This window comes from Columba livia, chromosome 2, assembly GCF_036013475.1.
Source record: "Columba livia isolate bColLiv1 breed racing homer chromosome 2, bColLiv1.pat.W.v2, whole genome shotgun sequence".
Classification (NCBI taxonomy): Eukaryota; Metazoa; Chordata; class Aves; order Columbiformes; family Columbidae; genus Columba; species Columba livia.
Window position 1 is genome coordinate 113642779 of NC_088603.1, and position 24758 is coordinate 113667536.

The following is a 24758-nucleotide window of genomic DNA, read 5'->3' on the forward strand; positions in this document are numbered from 1 at the left end:
TTTGAGCCAAGGGTTATTTTCATGGAATTGTGCTTTTCTCAGAAACTTACTGTCATCTACAGTTATGCCTTGTTTTTTACTGGGACAGTACTGTCCCATTGCAATTTTGTTCTTAGCTCTCGAGGAAAAGAGAACCCTAAGCTCTTGAAGAATTCATCAGTCAACATAATATTCATGAAGACTGGCACTAAATGAGGTTGTAGTTTAAAATGAATTTTAAACACTGAAATTACCTTAGCAAATGATCTTCCATTAAGCTGTAACTGTAGTCTCTACTTAGTGACTTAGCCAGGAATGCGGTACAAACGTTCCTTATTTTGTTTGTTGATGACCCAAACTCTGGGTGAGGAGCTCCTGCAGTCAGGTTTTTATATTTTGTTTGCCAGACTCCAGGGTTTCAACAGAAACATCTCCCAGACATAGTATAATATTATACATCATGTTTTCTTGCTTCAGGGTCCTTATGTGCTACAGCCCGTATGTGCTGCAATGCCAATGCTTTTTATAGATTGTATGCCTGAAAATTAAAAAGAACTGATCTGCAAAATTGTACCTCGTCTATTACAGCTAGTGATAATTTCAGAATAGAGTGTTGCGGCTCTGGAGTTTTTTGTTATCTCATCTTTGATCATGGGGGATGAATTGTAAATGAAGTGAGCTGTGAGTGTCAGAGTACAAGCAGGAAGCTGCTCTGAAAGATCAGTTGAAAAGATAAATACTTATTTGGGGAAAAACCTTCTCAGTTCTACTAGAACAAATGTACGTAAAGATACTTGGATGAATTTTGATTGCTTGCAGTAAGTGTTTCACTAGCTTTTGTAGTCTAGGAAGAACAGTTGGTTCTCAGCTGTAACTAGCTGCCTCATTTTTCAACATTGTGTTAAAATTTACCAGAAAGAAATATAAAAGCTTTCAAAATGTATATTTAAGTGTAGAAACTTTCACACATATGTATGTGCACACTTAAGAACAGGTTCTTAAAGTCCTGAAGAGACAAGAAAACCACATTTTTAAAAATGTATGAATAGTATGCCCAAATTAGAATATGTTTTGAGCTGCTGAAACAGCATATATATTCAGTTTCGTTTTAGTGGTTTCACTGCAAACTTTAGTTGCAGTTACATTTATACAGTCCTGAAATTACATTTGGCCCTTTGAAGGCAACTGCAAGGCTGATGTGGCCCCAGTGAAAATGAGTTTGACACCCCTGCCGTAGAGAACCAGTTTACCTCTAAAGCTGATGTATTTAATTTTTTTTAAGCTTCAGTAACTATTTTTACAACAAGAGGTTCTTTTTTATAAATTCATAGGAAATTAAAAGTAGTCAAGTGCAACACTGTTACTGTTCAATCTGTAGTTCCACAATATTAGATTTATATTTATGTTTTGCTGACAAGACTTGCTTCTTTCTTGCCAAGTCCTAAGAAATGCCTTGATGCTACTTTCTTCTGAGAGCCAAATGCATATGTTGCTAAGCTTATTTGATTTGCTTATCCAGGTTTCAGAGGGGGGAAAAAACCACCTCAAAATATTGGTCCTGTTGTGCAAAGTTTTATTAAGAGTGTAACGCTTTTCAGATTTACAAGTAAATTTTTACAGGTGTTCAGATGCCCAAATTTTAGTCATCCCATTTCAAATAATTTCTTTCGATCCATGCATAGTAGCGAAGTAACATTGTTAGTGTGGATGGAAACTTAATATTCAAGAAGTATGTTCTAAGGATCTTATTGAGAAGTGCAAACCTAATTTCTTATGTAATGTAATTTTATTTTTCTGATTATATTCAAAGACTGTTGTGGTTGAGTACTTCCAATTCCCTCTGATAAATAGTCTTTCTCTGACAATTTTCTGTTTTGAATGACCTTCAGTATGAAAGATTCATTATCTGGAGATGCTTAACTGCTCGCCTCCCCAGAACTGCTTTTTCTCTGTAGATCTAAGAAAGCTCAAAAACGTTTGTTTTTGAGCTTCCTTTAAAGTATGACGTAAGTGTAGCTTTGTACTTAAGGGCATAAACATAAAAATTCCTTGTGCTCAACTTTTCTGCAGTTCTAGATCCATCAGATGTTGATGGTGCTGTAGGTGTGACTTTGAAACGTCTGGTGGAGGTTACGTGCTGTTGGAGCAGGGTTGATAAGACAGGAAGCCAAGTGGGTCCCGCATGTCTAGTGGGCTGAAAAGTGGGTTATGAGGTGGCCACTTGCCCTCTGACGTGAGAGCTGGCGCTGGAAGTGCCGCCTGCAGCAAGGAGCCGATTCCTGCCTCTCCATGTAATGCAGAGCAGTTATTCTAGCAGTTTTCGAATATCCCTTTTCAAATATCCCTGCAAACAGGATAGGTGAAACATCTTAAAAATGTTCCATGTAGTGTAGTAAGGTATGTATTCTGGGCTTGAAACAAAGCAGCTGTAAAATCATAAGCCTTGTAAGAACTTCGTATTTCCAACAAGTTATGTTATGTGTAATATGCATTTATTTGAAATCTGGGTAAATTTACTTAAATTCATAGGAACAGGGAAAAGTGTGAACCTCTTAATAGAATCAGTTGACATTTGTCTCCTAGGTCAAAACTGTAGTGATAGATAATAGATAAGAGTAAAATGAGGAGTTGTAAAATTTTCTGCATTTCTTAAATTTTTTTTACCTGCACTGTGTTTTGATGGCAGTGGTTTCTCTTAAAAATATATACGCCTTAATGCTTGAAAAAAAAAATTAAAGATATATTTAAGTCATTGTGAAAATTACAATGGCAACTGAAAGCCAAAAGCTTTATATCTGAATGACACATTTGTTTGTAACTTGATACAAAAACCCCAAGATTTACTTACGGATGTATAAGTTAAAATCAAGAAATGCAGTATTGATGTGTACATTAGGAAATATGTGGAAATAAAATAACCACATTTTATTTTCTTTGCAGAAACCATAGCCCGTTAATGAGCTTTGGAGCCAGTTTTGTCAGTTTCTTGGTGAGTAGACAGGAGCTGAGAGAAAATAGCTCTTGTGGTTAATGTTTGTATGTGCATGCATGTATTCATAGTGATGGATATTCTAATTTGTTTCTTTTTGTGAGACTTATTTTCTTCGAAGTTTTAGAATAAATGTAGCTAGAAAACAAGTCATTATGTAATATAAAACTTGTTTACTCATGGGGTTTAAATAGAAAGTAAAGGCTCTGTGATCCAGCTGCTCAAATGTATGAAATATTTATGTGTTCCATTAAAAGAGCCATAATAAAAACCTCTCTTAAATGAGCAGTAGAGGTACATTAAAATAATACTTGTAAATGCAATCTTCCTGATAGCTTTTGCTATTGAAAATTTCTCCATCCATACTGCCCAGTGAAAGTTTTTAATTCGATTCATTCACATTGCTTCCTTTTTGAATATATGAGAGCTCAGAATACTGACTGACTAAAGAGTCATAATGGACAAGTTGGGTCTGTTAAATGCTTTTCCTTTTTTAATGGATTAAAAATAAGAATATCTCCTGCAAAAACTGAGCTGGTGTATTAGAAAATGTTTAGATCTTGTTTTTTAAACTGTCCTTATTCTGACTTTGCTGTTTAATCTTAGATTGCGCCAGAAACTATCTATGATAGTAATATTTTTAAAGACAGAATTTATTATAATATGCCAGAAATAGATAAGTTGTAAGTGAAATTAATTTGAATTCTCCTTAGTGTCTGTAGACTGTGCAATAAGGAAAAATACATTGGTTAGGAGGCCTCCTGGGGCATATGCTTGTTTTTAAGTCAATGGAGAGGAGAATGGGGAGAGAGAGAGAATCTCTCAGGCTTGCTTATCTGAACTGATGTGCTGAACCAGTGTAACATCAGAGTGCAGCATCAGTCGATCTTGAAAATATCCTGCTTAGCTACTGTTCTAAATATAGCAGCAGCACTTTGCATGCCTGTGTCATTCAGAACTGTTGTTTAAGAAAGCCTCAAGAGTAGAAGTTACTTGTCCTGAAATTCGTTCTAAATTGGTTCAGCAGTAGTTGGAGTCAGATGTTTTTTTTTCTTCCTACGTATGTAGGAATTGTGGTTATTATTTTGAAAAATGCAGTAGCTGTTACTTGTTATTGACTTTGGAAGCCTGTTATTTATGTGAGTCAATTACATAAAAGCAATATCTGCACAGATGCAAATTGTGCCTCACATAACAATAATTGAAAATTAATTTATATGAGTTTTTGTTCCGCTTAATGTAATGTGACAGCACATTCAGTTTGACTGCATATGAGCCTTTGTTAAGACAAGGTTTAGGGCTTAGTATGATCTGATTTCTCTTGAAATTTTGGTAAAGAACTCTCAAATCTCTAGTTTGGTGTTTCTGTATAGAAGTATGTTTACTGATCTGTATCTTAATACATTTTTTTAAAAAGTAAGTTTTGTCATCAGGTTCTCATGAAGACTTTTACTATCCAATAGCTTTTGTAGAAATAAAAATATTGTTAGTGTTATTGTTCAGATCTGTTTGTTTTTTGGTAGAATGCTATGATGACATTTGAAGAAGAGAAAATGCAGCTGGCATGTGATGACTTAAAAGCTACAGAGAAACTTTGTGAAAGTGAAGAAGCTGGAGTTATAGAAACGATCAAGAATAAGATTAAAAAGAATGTAAGAACATTATTTGTAAAATATGGAATTGTATATTGGATAAATATTTCTGGAAAGTTCCTTTCTGTCCTCTTTGTATTTTGAATAGATGATTTTTGATACTTGAAGAGCAGTTGAGATTAATGATAAATTTAGAAATCAGGTCAAATACTTTACTTGGATTTCTTAAGTATCATAAAATACTCAGGTGGTTCCTCTTCTAAAGCAGCAGGTTGTGTTGATATTGGTAATTATTTTCTTAACACTTTTTCATAACCTCAAATTAGTGATCAACTGAAATTATTCCACAAAGCTTGTGGCTTACTTCAGGCTAACTTCATACATGCTTTCGTAATGTTCAGAAGTTGTGAGAATGAGGCTGCATAGTGCTGTGTGCCAGGCCTAGCACCAGGGAGTTTTCCTTCCTTTTTTAGGTTTTTCATTTTTAATAATGAAGGAAGAATAAAAATGAAGCACGCAGATTGAGAACTAGTTAAAGCAGTAGCATGGAAATGCTGAGTGAGCGGCCTGCCTATTGTGACATAGCAGACCTACAGGAGAAAAAGAAGCCGTTTCTCTGCAATATTTAGTTTACTTGATCAAGTGTTGAACCTGACATACTTAACTTTCTGCTCTTAAGACACACTGTATTTTCCCTGCCACTTGTCATTTACCCCTTTCTTTACTCTTCCTATCTAACATTTTTAGTTGTTTGTTTGATGATTTGGTAATCATTATATGAAATTTAAATATCTTCTGAGTATTCACAGAATCTTAAGAAAAATAGTTGATAGGAAATACATAAGGTTTCCATGTTTATTAATTAGGAGCTTGTTGAGCTATCAAAGAGCTTTTAGCACAGTTTGGCACTTCAAAATGCTGCATTAATTTAGTAGCAATACTACCACTTGCAGTTAAGTTTGGATTTCTTAATTTGTTAGGTTTAAACCAGTGTTCTGTATTATCTTTTTTAACATTTTTCTGTGCTCTGTGTTTCTATATCCCATACAGGTTGATGGACGAAAATCAACTCTGTCCATGATAGATCGTCTACAAAGACAAATAATTGTAGCAGACTGTCAAGTCTACTTGGCCGTGCTCTCCTTTGTAAAACAAGAGTTATCAGGTGTGCTGTGGCTTTAATGTTTAGATATATTTTTGCACAATATCTTTTTAATAAAGCTTGATCATAAAGTGGCAAGATGACTATCATTAGAAGTAGTTGTTTTTTAAGTGCACTGTTCCATTTGAAACATTCCAAGACTGGTATGCTTGCAGAGGTTCTGTTCTATCTTTGTGTAGGTAGTAATATCTAAAATGAATTGGATTTCTACAGATTACAGCTTTCTGCTTATTTCATACCAATAGTCGTATTGAACTGATTCTCCTTAGGTTGGAATCCTTTGCATGTTCCCATAAATCAGGGGTGTCTTAAACTTACATTCATCCCTTTGAAGGCGACCGGGAGGCTGATGTGGCCCCTGATGAAAATGGGTTTGACACCCCTGCCATAGAGGCGTTTTGGTGCAAAGATGGGTAGCATCTGTGGCCTGCAAGATAAAAGAGGCTATCAACAGCTGAAGTCCAGGCCAGCAATAAAATCCTAATGTTCCATATGCATTATGTTCGTGACAACTCGGAGGGATGACAAACTGACAGCGGAAGTAATTCTAAATGAAGCGTGTTGAAGGTGGAACTGCTGAATCAGCTCTTATTCTCTGGTCACCAGAGTGTGTCCTTGCATGCCAAAGAGGTTAATCCTGTCGTGCTGAATACAAACCTACTTGTCTCAGCTGCAGAGCTGTTTCTAATGTCCTCTTGCATCCCTGGATCTCTTGCATAATCTTAAAACATATCTTCATCTGTGAGTTTATAGGAAATTTTGTCAAGGTCATAATACAAAGTAAGTGCATTCCCAGGTTCTTACCAAATCAATGGAGACAGAGGTGGCAGTCAGACCAGATTGTCAGTGATAACCCTGCTGATCAGCTGAAAGGAACTGGGGGAATATTATTCATATTATTTAAAATATCACTAAGATCTTCAATCAATGACATAATGCTTTCTGTGATGTGCAGACTTGGTTTCTTCCAAGCCATGGCATCAAGAATGTGTTTGGTTCTAGCCAGCAGAAATTTGGGGGGTATTTCTGCCTGCTGTGTGTAGTGCTGTAGAAATATTTTCTGACTATTTTTGCTGCAATTCTAGGTTTTCATTTGTGTTGTGGTAGTGTTTTTGTGGGGTTTTTTGGTTTGTTTGGGTTTTTTTGGGGGGGCCAAGGGACAGGGGTTGGGTTTTTTGTGTTGTTTTGTGGGGTGTTTGTTTTTGTTTGTCCCCTCTTGAAGCTTTCTTCTTATTTCAGTATTTTTTCTGCAGCTGCATAAGTGGGTTGGATGCTGTAACTGAGGGTGGTGTCTGTTCCCTTGCTCTTGTCTGCTGCTTGGTGAAATGAAGTGGGTAGCAGAGTTCTGCAGAACATGCAGTATATCTGGGTTACTCTGCTGAGTAAAAATATACCTGAAGTCTTGCAAGCAGTTAAATGCCACCTCAGCAACTGCTAGTTACTGCTGTTGGTGAACTGTTGGATCCATTATATCAGCTTTTTCAGTATATTATCTTTCTGATTATGTATAAACGTCTTTTGTTTTTATTGTGTTTCTGCGTAGAAGGAGCAGCCAGATTATTGAAATTACTGTAATTTTAAACAAATGCCTTCTTTGAAGGCAGATAAATATTTTTCATCTGGGAATGGGTGAAAAATTTCTTGTGTTATCTTCACAGAACAGTTTGACAAGAAGCATATGATTATATGTAAGCTGCTTTCTCATATGCCTAATGTTGTAGATTTTCCTTTCCACGCTTATGGATGTATTAGAAATAGTTTCGTCATAAAGTTAGCAACAAAACAACTTATGTCAGCTTCCCACAGGAATATTGAACTACCTTTTCTTGATATTTACCACTGCTGACATGGGTCTGACTACTTTCAGAAGGTCATGCTGGGAAATCAGCTCAGTGATTGGGCTTGATTAAATTTCTATGTTTACAAAGTCAGGTATTCATCGTTTTCATGTGTTAGGTTGTTTTATCTTAGTATAGCAAATCTATTAGGGTTATGCTGTGTTAATGAACTGTTTGTGACAGCAAAATAATGGAGGTAAAACCTAAAACAATACCTGTTTTTTTTTTTTCCCCCCACATTCCTTTCCACTTGAAGCATGCATCAGAACACGGCAGATAGCTGTTAGCAGAAACACTATCTGTAGGACAAGTAAAATGTGGGTTTCTCGTTATTATTTGTCTGCTGCATTGATATGTGTAGTTGTACGAGCATCCGTTTTGTGGTGAACCACATAACTCTTAAAATATTCTGTGCAGCCAATAAGTGACCTAATTGCTTAAAATTGAAGTAGCGTTAGTCTTGTAATGCAGCTGAATCATGGCAGGGTTTACATTTTTTATTATAACACTTCAATATGAAACTCAAAATAGAGGATTAAATGTTTTTCATACTTTAAATTCATATTGACAGAACCCTTCTCTCGCAACTGAGAATACAAATTTTCCTGTCTTTCTCAGTGCGATTTCTTAAGATTACCAAACCAGCTTCCTTCCCTCTTCATACAACAAGAATTCAAGAAGAGTTAATCTAGTCAGCCGTGGTACTTTCTCTATAAATGTTTCTGGTTTTGTTTGGTTTTGTGTTTTGGTTTTTTTTTTTTTGTAATTGGAAGGATTTTGTCGAAGATGCTAAAGGTTTATAAAGAGTGATTTGGTATTAATAGTGTTTTCCTTTGACACACCCCTCCTTTTATGATCTAACTGTGGCCTCAGTTGTAACGCTGATCTCTGCAAATTTGGGGACCTCTGTTTAGAACACTGCTGCTATAACTATGCTTTTATTTTTTCTCATTTTTAGTTAACTGCTTTGTCACTGCAGTTCCTACCTATCAGGGCTCTATCACAGACAAAATTTTGGTGTCTGCTTTTACAGTTAACATGTACAAATAAATTCTGTGTCTGTTTTCTGTTTACCACTTATCATTGTTCAAGGATATGCTGTAACCAGGAGGAAAGCTGTGTGAATAGGCAAATTGGACTTCTTTTGGTGTCATGCCTTTCTTTATCCTCCTGTAAAGAGGATAATGAGACTGAGAATTCTCTCGTTCTCAACTGAAAATGCTCAAGATCAGATTTCTAGGAAGTATAGGTACCCAGCTTGTATTTGAAGTTGAGAAATTTAGGCAACTGAAAAATGTTTTAAAAACATAAAAGCATGCTTTTTTTATGACCTTTTTCTTAATTTTAAGATGGTGTATCACACAGCTCATATAAGGCGTGAGGGAATTATGGTGTTGAAAATCTTGCTATCTATCCAAAAGGAAGGGTTTTTAAAATTAGTATTAACAGTATTTTCCCATCAGTTATCTTTTAACATTATTTGTGCTTAATATCATCTGTTCTTTGAATTTTACTTTTCTTTACAAGGCAGCCAGTTAATCTCCACTCTACAGTGGAGCAGAATCCAGCGTTGTTTTCTGCATTTCTGTCTGACAGTTGTATTGCTACATGCTGGTTTAAAGTCTCTAGTTGAAAAGAACTGAAGTTTCTAGTGCTTGGTATGAAAAACCTCTATGAGAGTACAGTACCTATTACAAAAACCTTTATACAATAAGTGAATGCAAATAGAGTATCCTAGGATTCGTGAAATAGCACTTACTACTTACTGTGTTCCACTTCTGAAATATGTCCTTGAAATATTTTTTTTCCTTGTTTTTTTAGCATACATAAAAGGTGGGTGGATACTCCGAAAAGCCTGGAAAATTTACAATAAGTGCTATACGGACATTAATACACTTCAGGAAATATATCAGAAGAAAACTCAGGAATCCTTGACTTCTGATGCTGCAAATGATAATCATATTGCTGCAGAAGGTGTAACGGAGGATTCGCTAAACAGACTGAAAGGTGCTGTTAGCTTTGGATATGGACTTTTTCATCTTTGCATATCCATGGTGCCCCCAAACCTGCTCAAAATCATCAACCTGCTGGGTTTTCCTGGAGACCGCCTACAGGGGCTTTCTTCACTGATGTATGCAAGTGAAAGTAAGGACATGAAGGCCCCTTTAGCTACGTGAGTAGCTATATTGAAATGCTTTGGTAGATAACTTAGTACTGAAAGTAAGTGGAAAAAAGTCAAAACCAAAAAGTCATGTTGCTTTAAAGGAAACAACAGCAGGTAAAAATAAACTTGTAGTTTGTTGTTTAACATGCAATGGTTTAGTAAATTCATCACTTACTAGTGTATGAGATCTCTCTGCTGTTAGTTTTTTACTTGTATTTGGGGTTTTTGTCAGTATTTTGCTGTTTTCTTCAGTACCTGCTATTCCAATGTCTAGTGATTTATATGTCAGCAGAATAAATAAAGCACCCCCCTGGAGGCTGAGTAGATTTACCTGAGTTATATTCACTGCTGTGGAGAGGATGCTGTTTTGTATGAGTCATTGATGTCATGTAGCTATTTATCCTTACTCTTAGCCAAAGATCTCTTCCAGTTTTTTTTTAAGTTCAGCATCTGAGTAAAATGAGATGTTCCCTTATAGTCGTTTTAGAGGAGTATTTTTTGTGTATTATTTTTCCCATGCCTTCATACTGCATTCAGGTCTTTTTATCAGGTGAAGGGTTAGCCAGACCTAATTTAAAATGCCCTTATAAATGGTTTTACTGTTCCATTACCTCCAAATTAATTATTTTATTACCGGAGCTACTGCAGATACCTTCAGATGTAACTTTTGAAACACTGACTGCAGAGCTAAAGTATTTTGGGCTTGAAGAGTAGAACTTGATTTCTGGTTGGTTAAGAAAGCTTGAAATTAAATGTTCCTGTTGATTTGTTCTTTCTCCTTTCTGGGGAAGGAAAATGGTGTTTGGGGGTGGTTTTCCTCCTTCACATGGTCTTGAACATCTTTGTGCTCTGCTCTTGTTTCCAGGAGCCATGTGGGTCATGTAGACATCTGCCCTTCTGAACACTGGATATATTTCTGTTTGACATTGATTTCAAGTGTGTCTGCTGATGTGTGTTTACTTTTGTTATTGACTTTGTGGTTTGGTTTTTTTTTTTTTTCCTCCCTCTAATGAACAATTTGTTTTCAAAGTTTTCCTGTGGGTTTTTATTTTTTTTAAGATCTGTAGAGTTCTAAAGGGTCAGCGGCTTTGATGATATCGGCATGGTTGTTACTCTGCCTTTGGGTAATGTTCACTGAATTGTATGTTCGGGTGCAGTGTAGGAATCCATTGATATATAGCAATATACTGTGTTTGTTTTAAAGACAGATTGTAGAAGAAAATATTTGTATCTTTGTCTTGCAGAATAATGTAAAAATTTGCATGTATAGAATGTTATCCTTAGATTTCTGTTTATGAGCTGTAATCTGTTTTACTCTTCTCTTTCTTTTAGATTAGCTCTGTTGTGGTACCACACAGTTGTTCGTCCCTTTTTTGCCCTTGACGGCAGCGATAACAAGGCAGGATTGAAAGAGGCAAAAGAAATTCTTGCAAAAAAAGAATCTGCTTATCCAAATTCTTCTCTGTTCATGTTCTTCAAGGGAAGGATACAGCGATTAGAGGTATTGCATGTTTTCTTCCTTTTGACTGATTTCTCCACCCTTTGTTTTTCTGATGTGAATGAACTGTGCAAGGTTCAGCTAATTGTAACTAAAGATGTGGATATATGGAAGGATAATAGGAAAGGATTAACTCCTTCCTAGCCTCAAGTTCACATGCCAAACCTGCTGTTCCACTACTTCTGGCTGAACTAATGGCACTTTGAAATTCTTTTTTAGCTATTTGGTACATTTATAGCTCTGTGCTAAAAGGAAGTGCTTTTGGTCACTCATGAGTTTCTTGTGGTATAAATAGCTATTTCAGTTTTGCTTATCCAGCTAAAATCCAAGTATTATCTGCTGAGTGCATAGCATTTATCTTCCCCTTTTCATTTTATGCATTGTTCTTAAACGGCTAATTCTCTGCAATAATTTCCATCAAATAACTGGTTTTGCTTCTAAGAGGTGAAACCAGGATGTTTTGTGTTGCTGAGGGTGAGCTCTGGCCCAAGCAGAAATGTATTAACCTAAAATGTGTTTATTGATGCTTCTGTAGAGTGTTATTCAAACACTTCAGCAGCCTCATGGTTTTTTGGCTGAGTTATTCTTTAAGAATCTGTGATAATACCAGATGGTGGTGAGTACTTTAAACTACTCAACTCCTTGCTGCTGCCTTATAAGACAAGAATATTTCCAGAGCAATTACATTAACAAGAAAGCCCAAAACAAAAGCACAAACCCAGAATGTTCAAACCCTTCATCTTAACATCATAATTACAAGAGCTAATTCTCTGAAATACAGCTTAATGTTGTGAGGGAGATAGCAAAAGTAACGCAACAGAGGGGCAGGCTTCAGTGGCCTGTCAGACTTTGCAGGCCTATTCTTGCATGGGATGTGGATGTTGTTCTTAATTTTTTGCCATCTTTCCAAAAGCAACAGCGCATTTGGGGAATTGCACTGTCAGAGGCAAGCTGTCAGTCTTTGGGAAGTATTGCTACCTTCTGAGTGGGAATGACTTCAGTGGTCTTTGTTCAGTTCTATTCATATTCTGTCCTTAGGGTAAAAATCAACCTTGTTGGGAATAGCTACACAATGAATGCAAGTGCAGTTAAAAATGTAAATATGTTGATTACCACAGTATGACTTGGTATTTGGAACTTTTTTTTTTGTTTTTCCTGTTTAGTGTAATGAAGAATAAAATTCAGCTCATTCTTCTGACTGTCAGGGCAAGCTAGGACAAAACCGTAAACATAAATTGTCAGTAAACTGAGTATATGTTTCTGTGTAAATACAGAGGATAGGTTTGGGATGAGTGTCAGTTTTGTGTAGTCAGTCCCTTTCTGGAGTACCATTATGTATCAAAGGAGAGTTCTTTACACGTTATCTTACAGTATTTGTGCGTTAAATGAGGCAGTATATAGACACCTAAGATTAGCTGCAAGTGAAATTGTTTGTGCAAGAGACAGCATGGCCCTGTTAGTTGAAGTCAGTTAGCTTAGGCAGGTGAAATGCTGACATACCCTTAAGTCGGCAGAAAGCTTGTTGGTTGCTAAAAGGAATTAAAATATCCCTTTGCTATTCATATATTTGCATGAGAGCTTTTCCATTCAGCAGCCTCTTCCACCCGCTCACCATCATTGCTTTGTTCCAAGTAGTACTGTATTGCTGAGACTTTGCTGTGTCTAAATATTTTAGTTAAATGTCTCGGGCTCTTCTGTAGACTCTGTTAGGAATTTATAAACTTAATTTGCTCAAATGTTGTTGACATAATAGTGAAGGCAGATATGTGACTGGTGGCAATGACATGGGGAGCTGCAAGCTGCACCAGATTTCTGCACAACACGCTTGTGGTCGCACACATCTCAAATCTGGGCATTAGTCTTTCAGCATCCACTGAACATTCTGAACCAGAAGTGCATGTGTACTCTTGGAGTACAAACTAATATGATTTGTAATTCCCACCTCATCTCCAAGGTGAGTGAGACAAGCACCTGCAAAGCCTGGGAAGTGCTTATGTGGCCTTCCTTGAAATTGTTAAAGCACAGGTAGGTTTGAATTCTTTCCACCAGGCATGGGAATGTTATTGTTAGATGGTTCATTGAAACAGGAAAGTCTGTGCTTTAAGCTATGTGCACTTAAAAATATACCTTGAGCTGAAGATTATGTATTTTATACTCTTTACCATCTATAATATTCAACAGTTCTGATAAAATTTAATTGTACATGGATGAAAGGCGGCTTAGATGTTATACAGAAGAGCTTGTGTATTTTGGAAGTAGTGATCAGTAATGGTCATTTTAAGCCTCGTATTAGAGCCTACTGGCACTCAGGCCATTGGATTTTTTTTTAATAGCCTTTGATCCTGCGTATGTTTTTTGTAACTTTCAGCTGATGGTATATTCAGCTTCCATTAGCAAGTCTGCATACACCTGTATATCTGTATGTGTCTATTTTTTCTTTTCTATGGAGAAAGGAGACAGTAAGGAGCACAGTTCAGCTGTGGACACCTGGAGGCAGGGAAGCTGTTCAAAAGGCAGAAGCAATAATGCAAGACGCAAATCTGACAAAGGAGAAAATTGCGAAGGAAGGCAATTGAAGAGAAAGGAAGATTTCACAGTGACAGTGCTATGACAGACAAATGAAGAACGTGTGACTTTGTGCACCAAAAAGCATGTATGAATATTAGTCAGTAAAAGCTTTAACAGATTTTGGTTTCTAAGAAGGGGCTTTACAGGTACTATAAACATGGATCAAATTATCCTTCAACGTTTTTCCCAGATTCACATTTTTGAGAAATGAAGTCTGAAAAGTGTTTGGAGGCTGTTGCAGTGAATGAGTTAAGGGAAAGGAGAGGAGGATGGTCTGGGAAATTTGGAATGAAAGTTCACCAGAAAGTTACAGGTTGCACTGATAGACTGATCAAATGTCCCTTTTTTCCAAAGAGCAGGTTAAGAGACTGCGTATTAAAAGTAGCATTTTTCCTGACTTTCATGTAATTCATTTGGGCCATTTTAATGGACATAACTACTGCTGTGCTTGACTTGTGATTGCATGGTGTGTATTCCAGCCTCATGAGTATTTCTTTGTGAACGTCAGAATATTTCTGCCTTTGAAATACTTTCTACTAAAGCTGATCATGATATTTTGTGTAAGCTTAAGCTACTGAAAACAAGTGAGAATCGTGTTTTATAGTTGTGCCTACCAAACACTTAAGCATGTAGTTAGTATAACAGCTGTTGAAAGCCACTGGTCTGAAATCCAGAGTTTCCTGCTGGTATAAGTGCAGATTAAGAGTTTGGAGGAAAAAGTACCAAATACTCCAGCTGACAGGCCAAACACCAGTGGTGCACTCGTGTGTTTGATGTGCAGGCTAGTGAAAATGTTGCAGTGGTATTGTGGACTTAAATGTAATGCTGACAAGTACTGTTGCTTTTTTAGTTACCTTTTGTAGACATCCACATGTGTCAGTGATATCATTCCTGTTCTGGGCTGGGGAGTTGTGGCATGGAAAAGTAGACTTGAGGGCAAGAGTGATAATCATTTAAAAATCTTAAATGAATTTTCTAGAATAAAGTCACAATGATGTCTTAAGTAAAGAAATTTTCAGAGCTTGCGTAATGTCAAGCTTTATTTTCAAGAACCATGCTGGCCTCTCTGCTTACTTGTTTTAGGTTATAAAATACAGTATCGTAGTTTTACTCTGTTTTGATTTTGTGGCCTTTCTAGGGAAAATGGAGGGGGGAGGTGTTAAGGAATACAAACTTCCATACTATACTTCAATATAGTATCCTGCAGTGTAAATTGTCCCATTTTAGATATTGTTTGCTGGTTTCCCCTTGATTATGAACATGACTTCCTTAAAGGTTCATTGTGTGGATTGAGAATGTAGAGGTTCTGGGGGAGGGAAAGTGTCGTGAGATGTCAGAACAACCCTGTGAGGAAACATGTCAACTTGGGAAGCTCTGTAGTTGCTTAGTTGGTGGATTGGGATGGTTTTGGTTTTAATCTGAAGTCAAGAAATCTAAGATTGTTTCTCACGTTAGCTTTAATAATTATCCTTATGCAGTTCTGTATATTACACATTTTATGGATTCATTTTTCTTTTGTCTTTGTATTATGTCCAAGAGAGACATGAGTGATGCCTGTTGAAGGAATTCCACATGTGTATATGTGTGGGTGGTTTGTTTTTTTTCTTTTTCTTTTTTTTTTTTTAAATCCCAACATAAATTTCAGGTGTCATCCGTGATGTTAAACTTACAGACTCTTGGGACGTTATAATTCTTTCTGTTTATTCTCTGAAACAGTAAACAGATAGTGTTAATTCTTAAATTAATTACTAAGAGTAGAAATGAATATTCTAGTGTGCTGTCGCAATCCCTGGAGGTAATTGAAACTTTAGTTATTAAGGAATGTCTCTGAGACGTACTTACTGAGCTTGATACTTATGCAGAGATCAAAACATTTGAGGGATCTAGGAGTTAGAGAAATGGATTATAGAAGATTGAATATTCAACAAAGTGGACTTGTATATTACTAAGTGGTCAGTACATCATGCACTGCCCCAGGCTGGGGTCCGGCATTGCAAAGATGTAGGTGCTGTTAGTTGTGTCATTTGCCCTGCAAATAAGTGATTTATATTTTCAAGTGTTTAGGGTATTTAGAAGGCAAAGCATCTTCACAGAGGACTAAATATTTAGATTTTGTGTGTGTGTGTGTGTGTTTTCTTCAGAAGCATTCAAAACACGGATTTACTGAACTTCTAAACTTCTTAGCACAAAGGTAAACTTTTAAGCTGACATTATTTTTTTGTAAGACTGGGCTTCTCACACTTATTTTCCAGGAAGCTGTGTTGGGTTGATGCAGCATCAGTGCAGTAATGTGTAGTGGAGAGAATGTGCTACACTAAAGTAAATCAGGTGTACATTGCTCAGGCTCCCTGGTAACATTGAGAGTGAATATAACTCAGCTGTGTTCCTGTGTACTATCTTCTGTCACACCAGCAAGCATCTCAGCCTAATCACTGTTTTTTTTTCTCTGTGTAGTATTTATGTTGGTACAGCTGTGGATCCCTTTGCTGGCAGTTGTAATGTCTTGATGCAGTATATATGATTTACAGTTAAATTGTTCCTTAGCAACTAAAACAGTTTTCCCTGGTGAGACAAAGAAGAAAATGTCATAAAATCGCTTCAAAGGTCTGTGTGTGTGGTCATAGCACACAATGCTGCAGATTTTTGCAGGAATTCTTTGGTTCAGTTATCCTTGCATAGGTGACATGTTTGCTTTTTCAAGGGTTTCTTTCACTTACATGCTTAGCCAGCAGTGAGTGGCTTAAAGGTTCTTCTGTTGTATAAATTTTTATACTTCTATGTGAGAACAAATGTAGGAACACTATTAAAGTGGTATAGGCTGTGTCGGGATATATAGTGTGTCTGTGTCTAAAACAAATGCTGATTTGCATCCCCTTCTTTATGACGGTTGTTGTGGAAAAGTCCCATCCTAGATAGAGAAAACTAGAAATTAAGGTAGTCAAAAGAACTGTTGTTCTAGTTCTTACAAAACTGTCAGCCTCTTCTTGCTAAGCTGTTGGTAACTAATGATTTTATCAAAGTGGGTTTTTACCTCATATGCATATTTGTCTTCTTACATATCATGCAACATTTATGAATTCTCTACTAACTGTTGCTTGAAGTAGTTACAGAGGGGTGTGGAAAAAGGTGGCATAGTTAAAAATAAACATTAAAGATAAACTTATTGTGCAGAAAGTTAAAAATAGATGATTTTTATGTGGAATGACTTTATTTAATAAGAGTAGAAATAAGATTACTCAAAAGCTTACTGCACAAAACAATGAATTTCAGACTTCATAGCAAATAGAAGGAATAAAGCTACTGATTTTTAAGGTTGAGAGATGGATCTGAACTGGTTTTAAGTTATTAGTGATGTTATTACAGTATTAAACTCCTGTACTATCCCTCTGCCCCCTTTTTTAACTCTGTAATGTTCTATATTTCTCATTTTATATGACTTTCGGAGTGTAAGTTCCTTGCTGTATGTTTTAATTTTTACTGTTACACATGGTGGAACTGATTGTTAGTACCTTGCAAGCAAACACTTTGCATTCTCATCTACAGTTACAATTCAGATTCGTATTTAAATGTATGAGTGATTCTTACTTCCCTTGTCTGTTACAATTTGACTTTTGTATTATATTTCACCTCATGAATATGTAATATATGGAAAGATCTGTTCACTATAGGGCCTTTTTAAGATGCTGATTTATAATTGTAAATAATTTGCCCATACTTCAGTTTAAAAGTGATCAGGTCAAGAGAGCTGGGAGCGGGGAAGCTGGTCAAAGGAATTGCAGTGTAGAGCTTGCATATTGAATATTAACCTTTCTCCTTCAAATAATGAATGTTGAGGTTTTCCTCTCAATTAGATGTTTTGCCTCTTTCATTTAATCAAACCAGAGGCTGTAATCTGTAAGACGCCTCATTTTTTATTTTAACCTTATAGTTATTTTAAAATACCTATTCACTGAAATCTGCACGTTTTCTTAATCGAAATTGAATTATCCAACAAATTTTAAACTTCAGACGTCTGATTTATGTGCATTTTTTTTTCTTCTTTCGCTTTTGTTAGTGTCAAATCAATAGTGCCTTGACCTCATTTCATACGGCTTTGGAACTTGCAACAGACCAAAGGGAGATCCAACATGTCTGCTTATATGAAATAGGTAAGTTGGATGTGTTCATACTATAAATAGCTCACTTTCAAGTTCAGACTAGGAACTTCAGTAAATTAACTGGATTATTTTTATTAGGATTTTTAAAAGGTTTTGGCACACTGATCTTTGTCTTGGATAGATTGTGGTAATAATCCTGCTTTCTTGTTTGGGCAAGTAGAATTCAGCAGCTTTTTGTAATTTTAAAGTTTTCTGCAAATACAAGGTGATACAAAATCAGAGAGTAGACTGTAGAATCAAGGGCAAACTGTTCACTTACAGAATATTATTTAAAATGAGAAATTAATTAATTTGGTTTGTCTGTAGAATCACCATTTCTGTGCCAAACACGAATTGGCCTGGTGAAGCTTCACAGTTTGCAGGACATATCATTCATGTTCATTTCTTTCTAGCAATAGCAATATATATGTTCTTAATTTGCATACAAGTCTTCAGAGTGAAAAAGATAGATTGCCTCAAGCTTTAGATGTGTCTTGTTAAGGGATCTTTCAGAGTGGGGAAGAATAAAGGAGCAGTTAGTAGCTCTGTAAGTTTCAGTATCCTACAAAATACAGTATTTAAATAAGAAAGAGAGAAGTTTTGACCTTTGGTGTTGTAAAGAGTATTTGTTGTTTTTTATGGAATCTTATAATTCTACATTTCCCAGTAAATTTAAACCAGGCTTTAAGTGTATGTCACTGATTTGTTTTGTTTTTAACTTTTCCCAATTATTGGTATAATTGTTAAACTAGGTCCAGTTCTTCTCACAGACTGCTTTTCAGTAGTGTTGACACCAAATTTGAATTTCTGTGCTTTCTCTGAAGTTATATTTGTCTTCTTTTTAGGTTGGTGCAGCATGATAGAGATGAATTTCAAAGATGCGTTTGAATCCTTTGAAAGGCTTAAAAATGAATCCAGGTGGTCCCAGTGCTACTATGCTTATTTAACAGCAGGTGAGTATATTGAATGTGTTGGGTAAGTGATAAACCAGTGATGTGGTAAGGTTTGGGCACTGTTTTGTTTTGGGGAATGTAATGGTGTGCATAGTGCCTTCCACGCTGCCTGCTGCTGATGCAGCTTTATGCCAGACTTAGCTTACATCATTTTGTTTGTTTATATACTGTACACTTGCATGCACACACCTTCATGTGCATAAGTATTTTCTCTCTCCTTCCAGATGTAGATACAGTTATGGTTGTAACTGTAGTGACAGGTCATATGACAGTGTATTGCAAAGATCTAATAAATAAATGCTTAGAGGTTGGGTGGTATTATTTCATTAAATGAGTACGAAAAAAGAAGTACTGACTTTCTGATGATCACAAAGGGTACTTGGGAGAGTTGGGATTTGCATGTTTATCAAATCCCCTGTCTAGATCCTTTCTGCAAGCGAGCATGTTTTTCCTGTGACAGTATGATATCTAATATTAATTTTTCCTGTTTTATGTCCCAGTAGTGTTATCACATTTTTGCTTCTGTGTTCTTACAGTGTGCCAGGGAGCCACTGGTGATGTCAATGGTGCTCAGAATGTGTTCAAGGAAGTTCAGAAGCTTTTCAAAAGAAAAAACAATCAGATTGAACAATTTTCAGTGAAAAAGGTTTGGTTTAGCATAGGCTGACTTGTTTCAGTACAGTAATTGCACTTGGTAATTCTGTTGGATTCTTTGCCAGTATTTATTTTTGAAGAATGTATCTGTTTTCTCCTATGTTGCTTCTGTAGAATTAGTGGGGAGGATTCAGCTGGAAAGACAATAGTGTCATGTATTTTAAGGACCTAGCAAAAGAAATGGCGATTAGTTATTTGCTTTACAGCTGAAGTAATTATTAAAAATAAAAATTCATTATACTGTAGTTGCTTTGGTAATTTTCCTTCTAGTTTTGCTGTTCTTACTTCTTGTCTTGTTTGTCAAAGCCTGAGTTCTTTTTGAAAGGTAGGAGTTGTCTAGGAAATACCTCCTAACTGATGATCTTGCAGATGTACTGTTTCAGCATCTAGTTGGTGTGTACTTAGAATTGTGAAACAGAATAAAACAAATCTAAGCTGCTTATAAGGAAGCTTTAATTTTGATCGATATACAAGCCCTTACGTTAGTAGAAAGATCTTGCTTTTTAGTCTTTAAGCTAAGTTTCCACTGACTTTATTTTCATAAAATTGTTAGATACTTTCATGAAACAATTAGAATGATGTTTGTGATATATTGTTTGTGAATAATATGTTTCCTGTAAAAGGACAGATGGCAGATCTCCTTTCCCTCTTTCTCCCCACTTTGCAGGCAGAGAGATTCAGGAAACAAATGCCGACCAAAGAACTCTGTGTCCTGGCATCCATTGAAGTATTGTACTTATGGAAAGCCCTTCCCAACTGTTCCCTCTCAAACTTACAGCATATGAGCCAAGGTATAATATGGTTCCTTGATTTATTAATTCACTTTTTAAAATGGAGTGTATAATTTTCTTCTGTTGTGTAGAGCAGCTGATTGTCATAGCATGAAAATTTAAACCCGTGTGCATGTGTGACAGCAGAACAGTTTGAGTAAAAATAGAGTAATGACCCATTAAGATTCAGCTTAATGTTTCATTTTACCATATTTTTAGGTTTTTGGGAGAAGTTGTAACTGCCTTGCTGCATGCAGTTGTTTTTTTAATCAGTTGTGTTTGCCCACTGTTTAAAATGAAACAATGGTGTGATAGTTATTGTTCAAACTCCCTAAGCAAAATGTAACTCATTTAAACCCAGCTACAAAATAAAAAAGAATAAAACTACCAATTCATTTCTGCATGTCAGTTTTCTTCTAAGAGGAAATATGCAGCTTGTGAGGTCATCTATGATATAAAGGTTCTGTTCATCTTGGCTCCTGGGACCATCTTAGTGGTGAAAGGAGCATTTTATGCTTACCTCTTTCTTGGTCTCCAGATGTCTTTGGATGTCTGTCACGTGAAGCTTATGATAGTAGTGTTTATCATGAAGTTCTCAGTACTTCTCCCTCCATCCAGCAGTCAGTCGTCTTTATGTTCTGCAAACAGTTTCGAGTTATCTGCTCGTTCAGAAAATAAAAAGTCTGCCACTGAGATACTTCCTTTTTTTCTGTAATTACGAACTTTTGGGGATTATACGTGACTTTTATGTCAAGTGAGAAAACTTTTTAAGTGGAGAGTCAGGACTAGTTTGGGAGTTTTGTGCTGATTTTTGATTTAAGATAATTTGTCCATTTAAATTGTGTGATGGCAGTGGGTTACATTCAGATCCCTATTTTTCTAGTCCCAAAGATAATACTGAAGGCTTTAAAATTATATTTATTTACATAAAATAAATGTCAGGATTTTCAGTCATTTGCCTTCAGACCAATCAGCTTTAGAGGTTGTAAAGACTATGTACTTTTCTCCCACACGCTCAGAAGCAGTGTAGATCTTGTATAAGCTTCTAGCTGGTGGTGCGCATTTTAATGTGAAATAGAGGTATAGATTAAAATTCAGAGATACGCTTCTTGTAAGGTATGACACTGACAGATGTGTCTGCATTAGTGATCCCTGGTTGAGGATTTTCTGTGCAGTGAGAATCTTATTGCTGCACCTTACATTGCATCTCAAGAATGGTAAGATGATAGGGAAATTTTTTTTTTATTTGCTTCCTCTTCTCTTGAACAATTGGCATGTAATTCGCTGGAGTGAGTTTCCAGGCTGTTCCTCCAGACTAGAAGGTGACTTAAAAATAAAGGAATTAATTTGTATCCATGTGTAACTCTGTTAAGTAAAATGCCGAGTAACTTAAGACTTGCAATACAAGCCAGAGTTGAGAGCTTTGTGTATTGTGTAGTGTCCAAATACTTCACACAGCCAACTCTTAGTTATTTGTAGGTGGCTTATTTGGATCGGGGATTAACTGTGTTGTGAATACAGGGCTAGTTGAGATCTGGCAGGGTTTATAAGATGAGGCAGAATGGGAAATTAAAGGAGCTTCACCACTCCAGGCACCGCAGTTCAGCTCCTTCTGAAGGGATGAGAAGCCCCACGAGGCTCCTAGCCCCTCGGCCTTTGTGAAGGTGATGGTGCAGACAAGTGCAAATGGCTCCTTGTGGAATTAGCTTTCATTTAACACAGCTGGTGCTAATAAGCTGGGTCAAAAGGCAGCCTGATTCATCTAGAGGTGGTTACATGCATAATGATTCAGTTCTTTCTGGAAACTAAGCACTGCTGAGCTGAGGCATGGTCTGTCCCTACATTGTAGACTAGCTGAGGTCTGGCAAATAAGCCTTATCCTCTCACCAGCAGTCGGAATTGTGGTGTCAAAATACCCTTGTCTGAGTTTTTAAATCCGCTACAGATTTTTGTGAGTCTATCACTTGGCTTCAGTCCAGAACAAATCAGCTTTCTCTGGACTGCTTGCCCTGTGTTCTTTGTAACTTGGACTGTGTTTGTGTTCTGTTTTTTTTTTGTTTGTTTTTCAGTATCTGGGACAACCAACACCAGAAGGAGGTGTTATTAGCATCTCCTTTTTCTGGTTAAATTTAATCATCAGGCTAAAAATCACTGTAGACCACAATTCTTGTCTAGGGAAGTATTTCAGTCCGTCTTGTTTGTTTACTGGAATCTTTTCATTAAGCTTGTCAGGATGTTGATGATGCATCAGCTGTTGGTTTGAGGAATTTGCTTCTCGGTGCCATACACAAATGCTTAGGAAACTCTGAAGATGCTGTTCAGGTAAGTTGTTAAGTGATCATTTGCACCATTAATGCTATTTTATGAGCTATTCTGTTAGACAGTAAATACTATTGAGTGCGAGTGTTAAGCAAACCATTAGTTTTCAGTGCTGCTGATTATACTGTTGTGTGAATTCCAACAGAGTATGTCAGGTTCTTTTCAAATCCTCTGTTTAGCATGTCTCCGTCATACTATCTGTTGTAAAAGTAATTTGCTGTGTTGAATGAACATGGTAGCTAAAGTGGCTGGTAGAAGCAAGAGTTAAGGGGGAGATGGGAAGAAGAATGGAAAAGTTCTTGGCTCTGCTGGGTTTACTTTGTCCAACGAAGAAAATTCAACTTTTAAAAAAATAATAATTTGGAGATTGACCTTTCAAAAGAAGGGTTTTGCTGCTTCTTCTCCAGACCTATCAGATAGACGCTGAGAGGTTTGATTATTAGCACATACCAAAGAACAATTTTACCACTGCTTCAGGTTTTGATCTGTAAGCACAACTTTTTTTTTCCCCTTTATAGAATAGAATGTAATTCACATGTGCAACAAGGAAGCTGATGGTGTTGGCTTTAAATCTTTTTTTTTGTTTGTTTTCCTTTCCTTCTCTCAAGCATATCTTAAATAATCTGGATACTTCCTAGTATTTTTTTCAATATGAAACTGGAAAACTCTTGAAACAGACAATACGTTACTTGGTAAAACTCCAAACAAATAGCTTGCCTTGATACGGCAGTGGCAGTGGAAACCTCAGGGTCCTCGCTTAAAGAATCTCTACCACTGGAATTTTATGTATTCTCATTTTAGCTTTGGACTAATTCCTGGTGCTTAAAGTTGAACAGTTCTTCTGGATTTTTTTTTTAAAGTATCAGTCAATTTTAGCGTATTACTGCAATATTTTTTTTCATTAATTTTTACAGTTCTTTCAGCAAGCTGCTAAAGATGAATTGTGCCGTCAAAACAACTTATATGTCCAGCCATATGCTTGCTATGAACTTGGCTGTCTTCTGTTAGACAATCCAGAGGTAATAGCATAACCTATTTTTAAACTGTTAAAATTAGGGTGGTGAGTCAACATATCGCTATGCAATCAATGAAACAAAGTTTATAGGTGAATAATGTATGTTAAGTCTTAAAAATTTGTTTTGTATCTACCATAAAAAATTCTTATGTTGTTTTTTGCAAACCAAGAAATGCAGTGCATTTCAGGTAACTGTGTCTTAATTTTTCAATATCAAGAGCTATAAAGACATTCTGAGGAGCTTAGTTATCTGTTGATAACACTGCAATGACTTGTTGGTACTGGGGTTTATTTTTACATGAAAAACTGAGCCTGAGACTTTCTGAGATTCTTCAGGGAAACTATTATATTCCTGCCCATTTAGTGGTGTCTTTCTCTAGCAGTAAAATGAACAAGTCTGCAAACCTACAGCAAGCAGTTGAGCAAGTATTTTGATGAGTGTAGCACCGCATTGTTTGGATTATTATTTAGTACTTCACCCCAAAATGAACCATAAAGACTTCAGTTTCACCTGTCTGAACATGCCACAGTGCCCATTTTTTTCATATGTGTCTTACAGAAACAGTGTATATAAATACAGGGGTATCAAAATACTTCTGTCACCCCTCAAGATGCAAAGACCTCTCTCCCCCTTCACTTGCCTCAGTGTTCCAGCTGCTGGTAGCAGAGCCTGGCACGGATGCCGTGGGTAGGCAGAGATTTGGTATCTGCTGTTGGCATTTAGTGTGGCGGATGCCCAGGATCCTTTCTCATGTATTTAGTTTCCTGTTGGGTGCTATTCAAGTTGAAAGATTACCTGTAGTTATCCTCCCCAAAGAGAATTTGGTGCCTTCATGTTTTGGGGATCAAATTTATATTTGGAACAATATGGTGTTTGTCAAAAGTCTTTTTACTTTGGGATTATTTATCCCCACTTTAGGACAGATGTCTTCCTAATCTCACCTATCAGTGCCTCTTGGAAACCTGACTGGGCTGAGGGGCACTCATACCATCGTACTGTTTCATTGAAGGGGATGTAGAAGTAAAGTTATTTCAGTCATTTCAGTTCTACTAAAGCTGTACGCGTTCGCATTCTGGCTTTCACCCTGAGTAGTGAGGTTTTTGTTGTTCGGGATGAAGAC

At 36.5% G+C, this 24758-nt stretch overlaps 1 protein-coding gene across 2 annotated transcripts in view; it reads left to right on the plus strand.

The window, feature by feature from the left end:
• TTC39C (tetratricopeptide repeat domain 39C) overlaps nucleotides 1-24758 on the plus strand; it is a 38089-nt gene that overhangs the window by 7340 nt on the left and 5991 nt on the right. The window contains exons 2-12 of one of the 2 annotated variants that reach the window (XM_065053345.1): nucleotides 2920-2968; nucleotides 4492-4620; nucleotides 5611-5725; nucleotides 9382-9733; nucleotides 11057-11225; nucleotides 17845-17938; nucleotides 18772-18879; nucleotides 19416-19525; nucleotides 20201-20324; nucleotides 22528-22625; nucleotides 23537-23641. In XM_065053345.1, the coding sequence (XP_064909417.1) occupies nucleotides 2920-2968; nucleotides 4492-4620; nucleotides 5611-5725; nucleotides 9382-9733; nucleotides 11057-11225; nucleotides 17845-17938; nucleotides 18772-18879; nucleotides 19416-19525; nucleotides 20201-20324; nucleotides 22528-22625; nucleotides 23537-23641 (1453 nt within the window). Of the gene's footprint in view, nucleotides 1-2919; nucleotides 2969-4491; nucleotides 4621-5610; nucleotides 5726-9381; nucleotides 9734-11056; nucleotides 11226-17844; nucleotides 17939-18771; nucleotides 18880-19415; nucleotides 19526-20200; nucleotides 20325-22527; nucleotides 22626-23536; nucleotides 23642-24758 lie in introns of those variants that run through there. The other variant, XM_065053346.1, reaches the window with a different exon arrangement.